The sequence below is a fragment of the Callorhinus ursinus genome, unplaced genomic scaffold (assembly GCF_003265705.2).
Source record: "Callorhinus ursinus isolate GAN/ISIS: 27379988/994484 unplaced genomic scaffold, GSC_fseal_2.0 scaffold15, whole genome shotgun sequence".
Classification (NCBI taxonomy): Eukaryota; Metazoa; Chordata; class Mammalia; order Carnivora; family Otariidae; genus Callorhinus; species Callorhinus ursinus.
Genome location: NW_027397077.1, coordinates 3,302,672 through 3,316,709, shown reverse-complemented (window position 1 = coordinate 3,316,709; position 14,038 = coordinate 3,302,672). Strand labels below are relative to the sequence as shown.

Below are 14,038 nucleotides of genomic sequence, written 5' to 3'. Positions count from 1 at the left end.
TAGGTAGAGCTGACAGCCGACTGGCCACAGGCCAGCCCGGCAACACCAGCAAGACCGCAAACCTACCACAATCTGAGATACCAAAGGGGAGTCAGGGCCAGCTATGGGAGAGGGGCAAACCCAAGGATCAGAGACCTGGCAAGTCAGACCAGAGCCGGGCAGAAGGCGAGGGCTGGGAGCTGGGGCGAGGCCAGCCTCTGGTGGGGACAGTCACGTGCCCATGGCTCACCCTGACAGGGCCTTCTGCCGCCCCCTGAGCTGAGCCGTGGGCGTCCCAGGGTTGGCAGGCAGGATAGGATGGCAAGCAGACAAGAAGAAAGGGATACAGGAGAGAGCAGTTACAAATGACAACTAGCAGACAAGGCTCGGAAGGGATACACACCGATACATGCCAGGGATCACTGCCCAGAAGGGCGTGGTCAGGGAGGAGGGGGTCAGAAGGGACTGCAGCCTCATCTATGTTGTATTTCTTCTTGTTAAAGGGGGGAATACGGAATGTTACGTACAATTTAAAAATACATTTTTTTTTTAAGAAGGAAAAAAAGAACAGGCAAAGATACAGTTCTTCCTCCAACACAAGAAATAAGATCAAGTAAAGGTAAGAAAAGTTTTCAGGTAGAACGGAAGGAAGCTGGGGCAACTCGCGTCTGCCTTCCTGATGGCAAGAGAAATAGCACAATTGTTGCTACAAAAGGGACAACCTATTCCCTAGGAATAACCAGCTTTCTCTCCTTTCCATCATAAAACAAAACTTCAGAGTTGAAACCAATGCAGCTTCTAACTGAGAGCAACCATGGTTACTGCTTCGCAAAAAAATTGCTATTTTCAGAGAATGTCATGGTTTCTCTGGAGTAGATTCAATGCTTTATTTCCCAGAAATGAGAAACACAACATTTAATTTTGTTTAGCAAGTGTAATAACCCACCATTATTATAGACTGAGGATCAAAACCACGTGAATACTTCAGAGTAAAGAACCCAAATGACAGTACCTAGGCCCAAAACAGAAGACCTCCCCTGGGAAGGTGGAGAGACATGACAAGCGGATAAATCAGCCAGTTTCTAATCAAGACACTGGACCAACAATTCATTCTTCCCTTCAAATGACAGGATAAGCCCTGGAAATTCACTCTCTACTTTGAGAAGCTGCAGAGAGTCAAAAATTTGAAAACTAAATGCCATGCTATGCACCCTCTGGGCACTTCAAACACACTTGCTGACTGGTTGGCCGACTGAAAATTGATGAAACACGTATTATCATCTACTTGCTAAGAATTCCCCTCGCTTCCTGATATTTAGGGGTAATCACATTATGATCACGCAGCAGCCAGACACAGAGCCTCTATTTACTTCCTCCTCCACAGTGAAGAGCAAAAAGGCCCAAGCAGAAAACCCAACTGGCAGTGTGTGGAGGCTTTTGGCCTGAGACAAATGAGTCCAAGCCCAACCTTGTGAGGGGGACTGGGCACCTTGATGCTGTCATCACCCTGCTTCTGGCCCGGAGGGTGCCAGGGAAACCAACCGGGGTGGGAGGTGGGTCATTTTATTTTCCAATCTCCTGTGCATACAACATACAAAGACACGACAAAATCACCATATGTGCTAAGCTTTAAATGTGTCATCAGACATTGTATGAGTTTAAGAAGAGGCCAATTGGCAGCACAGCCTTTTCTGACTCTTGAAAGAGAATAACTGATCTCTGGCTTTAAGAGGCCCCTGCTTCAACATCCAAACGTCAGGACTACCTTATTATTGTTACAATTACACTGGGAAATTGCATTGCAGGTTTTCTCATTGATCACTTCCCAGGGACCCTGCCATAAATCTGTGAGGTGGGTCGGGCAGGTATCACCACTGCCATTGACTAAAGCCCCTATTTCTTGATCAATTCATCACCCCAAACCACCTGCCTCTCCACTTATAAAGTCCACATCTGATATGTATGAGCCAGATGGTCATGGCTTTCAAGCCCGGCTCCGTGAACAAGTGTGAGTGTGGAAGGCCACAATGATCCATCTGCATTCTTTCCTTCTTTTTTTTTTTTTTTAAGATTTTATTTATTTATTTGACAGACACAGCAAGAGAGGGAACACAAGCAGGGGGAGTGGGAGAGGGAGAAGCAGGCTTCCTGGGGAGCAGGAAGCCCAATGTGGGGCTCCAGCCCAGGACCCTGGGATCATGACCTGAGCCGAAGGCAGGAGCTTAACGACTGAGCCACCTAGGCGCCTGATCCACCTGCATTCTTGTCTCATTTCTCTCCTTTGCACAACTTATTTGCCGCTCTAAGAAGAAACCAAAGTAAAAGCAACCTTGAACTTTCCAAATCATCATTCTCATCCATTCTCAAACCCAAATTATACTCTGTGGTGTGGCTGGGCTCACAAAATTCAAAGACAAACCACAGACTGGGAGAAGACTTTTTTTTTTTTTTTAAGATTTTATTTATTTATTTGACAGAGAGAGACACAGCGAGAGAGAGAGCACAAGCAGGGGGAGTGGGGGAGGGAGAAGCAGGCTCCCCACTGAGCAGGGAGCCCTATGTGGGGCTCGATCCCAGGACCCTGGGACCATGACCCGAGCCAAAGGCAGACACTTAACGACTGAGCCACCCAGGCGCCACATGGGAGAAGACTTTTGCGTTGCATTTAACCAACACAGAATCAGTAATCCAAACTGCATAAAGAATTCTACAGAGCAATATGAAAAAGACAAACAACCCAAGAGGAACTTAGCAAATAATATGAGCAGGGCAAAAAGAAAAGAAGAAAATTAAATAAGCAATAAACATATGAAAATATCTCAGCTTCACTATAGGATAGTACTCAGGAAAATGTAAATTAAAAACACAATTAGATTGCCATTTCCCATATGACAAATTAGCACCGACTAAAAAGTCTAACATTACTAAGTGCTGTAGGGCAGTTACAAACATCTTTCATTGCTGGTGGGAGTAATAACGGGCCTCAACAGTTTGGAAAGTGATTTAGAAAGATGTAGTAATGCTGAGCAATGTACACTCTATGACTCAGTAATGCCACTTCTCCCACAGGCTAACCCATCAGGTATAAGGATGCTCTCTGGAGCAAAAATTTGAAACAACCTAAAACTCTATCCATGTGAAGATAGATAATTATTGTCATAATTATACAGCACTTATAATGGATGAAATAATTCTAGAGACAGAGGATAATCCTTGATACAAAATACTGAATGAAATAATATGCAGAATATTAAATAAGATATCTTTTATATAAAATTAAAAACCATACTACATATAAGTATGTATGTATCCCTAAACAATAGAGTAAAAGCATGAAAACATGAAGGCAAAGGATATACACTAAGTCCTGAATAGTAGTTAATTTTACTTTGACTTCAAGGACTAGAATCCAATTGTGGAGAGGAACAACTCTTATCTGCAACATAAAAAAGGGAAAAAAACAAACAAAAGAGCTGAGGCTAATAGGGTTACATGGTGGCACCTTCTATCAGGACACAGATCTGGGTATCTGTGACAATGCTATATGGACTTCTCTGTTGGAAATGTTCCATAATTTTTTAAAGTACCCTGTTTAAACTGAAGGGGATAAATGAGATTACCAGGAAAAGTGGACAGAGAAAAAAAAGAGAAAGCAGTCCAGAGCAGACCTGGAGGTAAGGTAGAGAAATTCCTTGAAAAACACAACTTAAAACTGACATGGAAGGAAACAGAAGATCTAAATAGCCCTATAGCATTAAGGAGATAGAATCTGTCAGTTTAAAACTGCCCACAAACAAAATGGCAGGCCCAGATACCATCACTGGTGAACGGTGTTAAGCAATATGGAAGAAATAATACCAATAATACACATCACTTTCAGAAAATAGGAAGAAGGGAACACCTTCTAGTTTGTTTTATGAGGCCAACATCGCCCTGATGGCAAAACCAGACAAAGACATTAAAGAAAAGAAAATTTCAGAGCAGTAGCTCCCATGCATATAGGGGGATTAACAAATTGTATACAGCAATTCATGCATAAAAAAAATTATTATGACCAAATGAAATTTGTCCCAGGAACACAAGGTTGGTTTCAAAATTTTTTTAAATCAATCAACAAAACATATCACATTAACAGAATAAAAGAGAAAAACTTTATTCCATCTCAACAGATATAGAAAAGGCCTTTCACCAAAATCAACACGATTCATGAGAAAAACTCTCAGCAAAGTAGGAATAAAGGGGAACTTTCTCAACCTGATAAAGAGTATGCAAAGATGGAGTGGAGCAGGGAAAGTCTGTGGAGTAAACTGGGAGGGAGAAGCAAAAATGCAGAAGTGCCTGGAGAGTGGGGTCTCACTGAGAGCAGAGTGTTTTAAGGAGGAGGAAATGGCCTACCGTATTTCATGTTGCTGAGCTTCAGAAAGACAAGGACGGGGCACATCCACGGAGGTCAGTGGTAGCCTTGAAGAGAGCAGAACTGCCACACCACTCACTCTACCTTTTACTTCCCATACTGTTCTTTGTGTAACTTAAAATTATTTCATGTATCTCCACTCAAGGACAAAGCAAACCAGTCGACAAATTAACAAGTTCTAGAAAAAGCCAAAGCTTGCTGAATTTTTCTTAGGCCTATGACTGATATTGAACTTAAGACTCTAATATTTCTATTGAATACAATAGAAACCCCAGTATTTAGAATAACTGATACTCAATGACTAACTATATATTGAATGAATGAAAGAATGAATGAATGAATACACATGTCAGACCCTGCTGTTACTCCAGATTAGATATTCCTTCCTTCTTAGAGTGAGAACCATTGAACTTGACCTGAATCCAACCTCACTCTATCTCTGGGACCAGTCCTGACATTGGGAATGGATTTTAAAACAATAGCAAACTCAACAGGCTTTGGTGTTACTGACAATTACACTGAGATTTGTTTCTTTTTTGCCATATCACTTGAAAAATAGCTGAACAAGTTTTCACCAAATTTGGAGTTATAGATGGAATGAACTGATTTAAATATGGCTTATGAAAATTAGCAAGAAATTAATTTCAGCAGAACCTGGATACCCCAAAAAGACAGTTCATCATCTGGAACAGAACAACTGAAACTTAGGAACAAAGAGAACCCTAGGTGCCTGTTGATCACACAGATTCAGACACTGTAAACCAAATAACAACGAGTAGTTTTGGGCACCCATCAAGTGATAGGATAGGTAACACAAATTGCAGGCAATGTTTTACAGTTAAGCTGCTTCTGAGGAGGTAACTATACAACATACTCCGGGTTGAAGAGAGTGGGGTTCCTTTATTAAATGATAGTGGCTGACCTCCCAGAGTACCAAATCAATGTAAATAGTAATTGCAGCTATCACTTATTAAGGGATTATTATGCCAGACACATGTACTATCTCATTTAACCTGCACAACAATCCCATGAGGCAAGAGTTACTGCTAGCCCTATTTTAAAATTGAGGAAAGTGGGGATTTAGAGCCATGAAATGACTTGTGCAGTTTCCCTCAGTAAGAAGGTGGCAGAATGCTATTCAAATCTACTTGTCCAACTCCTGGGTCCAGCCTGACCTTGGGCTTCAGTTACTATAAGAGTCTCCATTTTGTCTCTTGGGCCTGAGTGGCTCTAGGACTGGAGCTCTGCCTTGAGCTTCCTCTGGAACATCTCATCCCATCCAAGAGAATCAGAATCCCACCCACACCTTCTCAACCACCTGTACCCTCTCATAAATGTACAACTTTGCTATAAAAGCTTCATCTTCAGCAATTTGCCTGCACTCACTAATTGTCCAAAATAAGTTGGCGTAAGTAAAAAACCACAGGATAAATCTAGTCAAAGAATCACAGTAAGACAGAGAATTATACTTTTGGCAAAGAGCCAATTCACTCTGCACTGTCTCTTTCTAATAAACATAGCAGCAATGATGGAAAGCAATGTCTGGGGAAAATAACATTCGACATAAACCAGGAAGACAAATACCTTTGACTATTAAAGGAGAACACAAATCTCTGCATTTGGTAGTATAAAGTTATTAACTCTTTAAGTGACAAAGAGCCATTATAACTTGCCTTCCTTTTTAGGAATATTTCTTGCCAATGTCAGTTCAGCATAAATTTTCGAACCAATTGTGACAACAGATGCACCTATGTCTCTAAAAGAAAATCTTTACAAAGAACTAGGAGGTGGCAGATGTCATTTGTACAGGCAGGTTAATAATGGCAACAGCCAGTGGGAATCCCAGTGAATGTTTTAACAACTGCCTCTCTGGAGGAAAAAGCCCAGAGTCGTAGCATTTGCTGATGTCCATGGTGTAAATACTCCCCCCGTGGCTAGAGCTCAAGCTCCTGGGGTGACTGATAAACACAGACTTGGACAGAGAGGTGCACAGGGGGCTCTCAGGAGCTGTTGTGAACAGGCTCCAGCCAGCCGCTGGTGAGCAATAGTATTTACTGGTTATGTACTATGTGCCAGGTATGTGCTAAATGCTTCACAGCCGTCCTCTTTGATCCTTGTAACAGGCCAGTGCGCAGGTACTGTTTTATCCCCATTTTACAGATGAGGGAGAACTAGGCCTTAGAGAGGTTAAGTAACTCGTCAGAAGTCACACAGCTAGTACGTGTTAAGAGCTGGCATTCGGGTCTCGGACAGTCGGGTTCAGTGGTCCGTGTTCTCAACCCTTCTTCAATCCCACCTCTCTGTAAGTGGTCAAAGAAGGTATGGTGACTGTTCCCGCCCCATTTTACAGACGATACACTGCTAAAGAGTAAAGAGTAAGCTTTGGGGTAACTGGCAATGGGGAGAAGGGGACTGACTCACAATGGCCAAGGAAGGGTCTTTCTCCTCCTGTTCCAGTAAATTTCACCTTGTCCTTCAAGACCCATGTCAAACGCTCCCTCTTCAGCGGAACCTTTCCCAAATGCGCCAGAGTTGTTCCTCCCAGATATTTTTTTCCTTATAAAAATGTTAATTTTTCCAGCATACAATAATCCATGCTCATTAAAGAATACAGAAAATATCAAATAGAGAAAATTCTCTTGTGGCCCCACCTCCTCCTCACAGCATTTGATCCATATCTGTACTATTGGATTCATTCCCCTACACGATGACTGTTGTGTTTCACCCCCGCTGGACTGTGAACTCGTCCTGGGAAGATGGCCCATGTTACCAACATTTGTAGCTAGTTTGGACCCCAGCCCCACCCCACCACCATCTGTAGCACACCCAACACACCACGGTTCCCCACCCCCCCATTAATCCAAATGCTTTATTAGGTCTTCTAACTCATAAAAGGAAACACTGGGCTTTTCGGGTTTATCGTCAAAGCTGTCCTAATTTTAACTACAATCTGTTCTCTTCATTTGTCTTGACCACGTTAATGACATTCTTGCTCCCCTGGGTGGGATGGGAAGGGGGCATTTTTCCTTACCTGCATCCCTCTCATCTTTTGGAACCGTGCAATGGTGTCGCTGATGGTATACACACGCACGTGGCCCATGTGCAACTTGCCAGAAGGATACGGGAACATGGACAGAACATAAAACTTGGGCTTTGATTTCTGGGAAACAATTGACAAAGAATGACGATGAGCATTTCTTAAGCATTTACTGGGACCCTACATGCACATAAAATGTTGGTGTTGCACTTGAGGTAACAGTTTAACATTTTCAAAGTTTCCTTTAAAAAAAAAAAAAGGCACCTGGGGGGCTCCGTTGGTTAAGCAACTCTCTTCGGCTCAGGTCATGATCCCAGGGTCCTGAGATGGTGTCTTGTGTCAGGCTCCCTGCTCAGCAAGGAGCCTGCTTCCCCTCTGACCCTCCCCCATCTCGTGCTTTCTCTTTCACTCGCTCTCTCAAATAAAAAAAATCTTAAAAAAAAAAAAAAAAAGGCTGCTCCCATAATGTAAACTGACAAAAACGTCAAAAACCAAAATTCAAAGCCCTGGTTTAAGCTGAAGAATGTCCAAAATAATGCCAAACAACCTCAAAGTGCGAATTACCCATATATATTTTTAATCTTTTTTTTTCTCTTTTAAAAGCTGCTAAGACAGTTTCTACCCTAGGTCTTAAAGAACTGTATGTTTTTCCAAACGAAGCTCTAACACACCTATCTGTATAATTCAAGGACACGATAGGTGAATCACACAGATGTGACATCTCTAAATCCCCTGTAGCTGCATTCAGACTTGGATTTAGCAGGAAGAGCAGGATCCTGAGGCACCTGTCGGGGTCCTGGGTTTCTCTGCTGTATTGTGAGCTTATCTTTCAACAGACAAAGTTGAAATGGGAGAATAAGGAGAAAATCATAGCCAACGAGGCAAGAAAGGTGTTGTTTCCCAGGGCCGATCTACAGGCAGCCTCATGCCAGGGTTAGAGAACCTTCCAGCTGCTAAAGACACAGTTGCATTACGAGAAACAGAAAAACAGTCCCTGCATCCAGACGGAATGAACACAGGGCAGGGAGTCCTTCCTGGATGGCTGACTTTGGGTTTGTGCACCACCCGAGGGGATAAGGCTCCAAATGAATCATGGTAGTGATTTAACTGATTGCTAATTAGGGGGTCTGTGGTTCAAGGGCAAGGGCTATGTTTTAATCAGCTCCCTCTCCCCACCCACCCCCCACCTCACTTCACCCCACCCCCACTCCCAGCGGGAGTTCAATACCCGGCCCCATGGAGCACTTATGACCAAAGGGCATTTTTTCCCCCAGCTACCCAAATCCTGTCCAGGTGACAGGAGCATTCCCCCTACCCAGCCTTAAATCCTCTCATGCAGGGCTCTCTGAAGAAAGGAAGAAGAGGTAACTGCTTCTGTTTGGTCTCTGAGGGTCGGGACCTTCTGATATTACCACTCTCTCATTTATTTCTGCCTTCTGTTTTTCTCTGTCCTTACCCCCTTCCTGCAGCGCTGCTAGAGCTCTTTCAGGTTTTGCTTCTCCCAAAGTAATGAAAACAAACACAGAACAGAATATTCATGACCATTCCTTCGTGTACAGGGAGGTGATTTTTTGCTAAGTATTTGCATGATTGATCACTGACACAGCTAACTATAATCAGGGAAGCAAAAGAACCCAGAAATCAGATTCTTTCCAAATCTCATTTGACCCCTTGCTCTAAACTTCCCTCAGCAAAGAAGTTAAACCTTTCACGGGGCCACTAACATGTGGCAAAATAAACTAGAATGTTCTCTGTACTGCCCAAACTCCAGAAACAACCAACAAGTGGTAAGTCGAGCTGCCTAAAGGAAGAAAAGGGAAAAGAGAATATACAGGAGTCTGGATAATACACAAACCGAAAATCACGTAATGCTCAAGTGACAACTGCAATTGATTTACCTAAAGGGATGGAAAGCAGCATGCTGATCACACACTTCTGGAAACTGCAGACCCATAACCTTTAGGAAAACCTCGGGAGACACGCCCTGAGGTGTGGAGTCAGTGCAGACTCACGACTTGCTGTCTTTAAGAAGGAAAGTGACAGATAATCCTCCCAGCTTGTAAACTAGTCCCTCAAATGAGGCGCAAGACCCTACTCTGTCACTCGGTGCAGAATCAGAAGCAAGCAAACTGTCCACTCCATTTGAACCTTACTCCTTCTCATAATAGACTGGGTCTATTGCCTTTTCTTGGGGCGTTTTTAGGAACGTGGGAAAACAGCTATTACAGAGCTCTTAAGCATCTGAAAAAAAATCAATAAAATCCTTGATATAAACCATTTCTCATTTTTCATTTTAAGTTTTTACATTAAGCCCATTTTTCTTTTATTATAATCGCCTTGTTTTCATTATAGTGACATATCTATTTTTCTATATTATGTTTATTGAACAATCGATCTTATCCCAAACATTTTCCACATACAGCTTCTTCATGACTATCTCTTTTTGGTAGGTCTGTCCAACAGAGATTTAATGCATAGCACATTGAGTGATTCGTTACACACTAAGCCAAACTCCAAAAGGGAGCTTACAGAAGATATATAGAAAGGCACTGCTGGCAAAAGTCTTTAATATTCATGACTATTTTTGTTTATTGCAGAAAAGGTATTCAGCTTGCTTCATGTCCCTGCCTTTCGCTTTTCTGTGTGAATTAAGTCATTTTCCTCCATGATAATGAAATGAGTTCCATCCTCTGGGGATGGCAAGAAGGAATTATGGGGGTTTATGGTAAAACTGAGCAGGAATCTGACTGAAGGGGAAATTTTCATAATTATATAAAAATGTAAGAATGTAAGCCTTTGAAAGAAATTAAGATTGTAAGTGATGGGAAGAGAACGGTTTTTATAAGTGGGACCTATTATTTTTGCCAGCTTCTGACGTCAGGGGAAAGATAACTCTTCCCTCTTCATAGATCACATTCCAAAACTGTTGCAGAGCCTAGAGGGGCAGACAGACGGAGCCGGGAGCCCTAGTTCTGGCCCCAGCCTTGCCCCCCGCTAGCTGCGAGACCCTTGGGCAAATTCCTCTGCCTTTCTGGGCTCAGAATCTATAAATCAAAGGTGAGGCAAGAGAAGGTCCCAGGCACGTATCCCCAATAAATTACCAAACCTCCCTCTGAGCCTCTGTTTTCTTACTCCCCCCAAAACCCCCAGGGTTGTTCCAGGATTAAATGAGGTAATATACCGATAGTACCTGACATATAGTCAAATGCTTATTGAGAAGAACTTCGTTTAATAATGATTATGGTGATCATGGCAAGACATTCAACTCCTGGAAACTCATTTGGATGGATTTTAAATAGATCTAATACCAGAGTGACGTCAATTATAAATGCTTCAAAATCCACTGACATCCAGTTGTCTTCTTAGTTCCTAACAAAGATACCACACACTTTTATTCTCTTGGATCTTTTATGTAATACTTCAGTTTGTAAAATGTGTTCGGCCACGTTTTCTCATTTGATTCTCAAAACAATTCTGTGAGATAAGCAATGCAAAGAATCTGAGGACCAAAGAGGTTCTGTGAAATGGCCGAGATCACGCTAAGGTCTTGAGGCCGAGCGCATGGTACTGCCCTGGCTCCAGACTGGTCACATGGCACCTTCGCCGTCTTACCATTCCCCAGTGGAGGCCCTGAGAGGGTGCCCCCAGGGGACCACCCTCGGTATCCCTCCAGCTGCTTCCCCAATTATTGATAAACTATTTACGTTGATCCATTTAATTTTTTTTAAAATTTTATTTATTTATTTAGAGCGTGCATATGCATGAGCAGGGGGACGGGCAGGGGGGGAGAGCGAATCCCAAGCAGACTCCACACTGAGTGCAAAGCCCAAAGTGGGGTTCGATCTCACGACCCCAAGATCATGACCTGAGCTGAAACCAAGGGCCAGATGCCCAGCTGACTGAGCCATCCAGGTGCCCCTTGATCCATTTAATTATTTTAAAAAAACAATGTACTTAAGAAGAATGAGAAGCCACAAAAATCAGTAAGCTACAACTTTAAAATGTATAGAAGCCACTAAATTATTATTTTTTTTTTAGAAGCCACTAAATTATACTAAACCAAAAAGAAAAGAAGAAATGGTAATTTTACTCTCCTTGTTCAGAATTAAACTGCTCCCTAGTTTGTTTCCGAAATACGTTTAGTTACCTGAGTCTGGTCCTGTTGACATGGATGCTCTTCATGCCCTGCTGAGGCGGAAGTCAGGCTTTCATTGTACAATCATGCATCCTATTCAAACCTTCACTTGTTATCCATCACACCTCTCTCAATACCAGATTTTCTTTCTAACCAATTCCCAAAAACACCCTCTTCACTTTAACACAAATAACTACCCCCAGCATTCTTCACAGTGATCAATCTCATAGAAGGAATGAGTCTGAAAAGAATGAGAATCAGATGGGAAATGGCCAAGTCTAGAGAAAAGCAGTCTCCTGCAGTTATATTTACTCAACTGCTTGCCTCTGGCCTAATCTCCTTAATTAAATGTAGAAGGTCTGTATTATTTGGCAACTATTACAAAGGGATGGTAGAATTTAAGAGTAAACTATCTTATAGTGCTTGGCTCTGATCAGATTCAACATTTCAAGTAACAAATCACATTTCTCATTTGTTACTTTGACCAACATCAAGAGGTAAGATCCAAGACTAATCCCCGAAAGGCTGGACTCCTAGAGAAGGAGCCAGCCTCCAATATGGTGCCCCATGGAAACCGGGTACAACCAAATACTGAAAATAATTATAAGTAGAGTCCTGAGCTGATGCATCCAGAGCAGAAGCCAAGGGTTCACTAAGTCACACAACTACCACTGCAAGGCTGGATCCCAGACCCAGATCACACCAGGGAAGGGCTGGTACCTCCCAAACCATGATGCTGAGGTAGAAGAACCAGGTTGGAGGCCAAGGTCTATGCCAGGGGAGAGACAAGTGTTTCTCAGAATATGCAGATTCAAAGTTTCATAGGTGAGGGGTCCAGGTGCCACTCCTGGAGCCTCACATCCGACCCTGCTGGACCCCTGTGTGCTGCCCCACCACACCATGGACCATGAAGGACCCAACCCCTGCTGGATGAATCCTGAGGCGTCTCCCCAGTAAATGCTGCTCCAGAATGCCCAGTGTGCACCACACTGAAACTCTTCTAAGCACTATCCTTATCTGATCTCATTTACCCCTCACAAACATCCCAGGAAGCAGGGGGGCACTCTTATTAGCACTGTCCATAGTAGATAAGAAAACTGAAGCACAGAGTCAATCATTCAGTTCAAGGTCACACAATAAATAACTTATTTGCACTTGGGCAATCTGACCCCAGAGTCCGAGGCCCTAGCCCCTCTTCTCTACTCTCTCAAAACCCCTCAGAATACTCACATCGGCTTCTGAAATTTTGGATGCCTGTTCTTTTATTCGGTGATGCCACCATTTCTCGACCTCCTTTCTTGTCTGCAGTGTGTACTCTTTCGTCCACTCTCCCGTGGCACTGTAAATACCTCTGGCCCATCCCGGAATCATTCTCCTTCCCCCACTGATGATCCCTGGCCCGCCATCCTGCTGGCTTTTCAGAAAAGAGACATAAAAGCCCAGTCTCCGCCAAGCAGAAGCCATCCTGCAGAAGGTGGGAAGATCCTGAAAAAGAGGGCAGAAAGCACACTTAGGAGCGGCCCAGAACCCTCCCGAGTTTGTCCTCCCAATCAGTCTGGTGTTCCCTGAACACACGTATGCTTTCTTCTTATCCTGTTGATGACTTCCTTCCCTGAAGACGACACCGGAGACAGGGCGCCTGGGTGGCTCAGTCATTAAGCGTCTGCCTTCGGCTCAGGTCATGGTCCCAGGGTCCTGGTATCGAACCCTGCATCGGGCTCCCTGCTCCGCAGGAAGCCTGCTTCTCCCTCTCCCACTCCCCCTGCTTGTGTTCCCTCTCTCACTGTATCTCTCTCTCTGTCAAATAAATAAATAAACCCTTAAAAAAAAAAAAAAAGACAACACCGGAGAACTTCAACTGAGCTAAACACAAACTCTTTAATGGAAAATATAAAGACACTCAGTGTTCCCAAATGCCAAAGATACAAAATTCCCACAGGAACAAATGGAGACCACCAGCTGGGCCAGGCCCTTGCCACAGGCTCCCAGTCTCCCTTTCCCGTAGGCCCAGCCCAGTGTCTGTCCAGCAGACTTCTTTTCCCATCATCCAGGCTTCAGAGGAGCTCCAAGCCCATGCTGGCCTGGCCCGAGGCTCTATTGTCAGAAGACATCTGAACACCTGCCTTCTAGGAGATCCAGACCTGGTGCAATTACTAGCATTTTTCACACATATTTTAAGTTCCATATACTCATAAGCTGAGCCAAGAAATAACTATTATTTTTTAAATTTTTTATTGTTATGTTAATCACCATACATGACATCATTAGCTTTGGATGTAGTGTTCCATGACTCATTGTTTGTGCATAACACCCAGTGCTCCACGCAGAACATGCCCTCTTTAATACCCATCACCAGGCTAACCCATCCCCCCACCCCCCTCCCCTCTAGAACCCACAGTTTGTTTTTCAGAGTCCATCGTCTCTCGTGGCTCGTCTCCCCCTCCGAATTCCCCCCCTTCATTCTTCCCCTCCT

The 14,038-nt window shown here is 43.5% G+C and overlaps 1 protein-coding gene across 4 annotated transcripts in view; it reads right to left on the bottom strand.

Moving 5' to 3' along the window:
- The window catches only part of LARS2 (leucyl-tRNA synthetase 2, mitochondrial), a 148,906-nt gene that overhangs the window by 130,642 nt on the left and 4,226 nt on the right, over positions 1-14,038 (bottom strand). For all 4 annotated transcript variants that reach the window (XR_003210723.2, XR_012380863.1, XM_025885025.2 and 1 more), the window contains exons 2-3: positions 12,796-13,050; positions 7,425-7,553 (exon numbers count right to left, since the gene is read on the bottom strand). Coding sequence is in view for 2 of the 4 variants with exons in the window: in XM_025885025.2 (XP_025740810.2) it covers positions 7,425-7,553; positions 12,796-13,029 (363 nt within the window). In the remaining 2 variants the exon portion in view is untranslated. The remainder of the gene's footprint in view (positions 1-7,424; positions 7,554-12,795; positions 13,051-14,038) is intronic.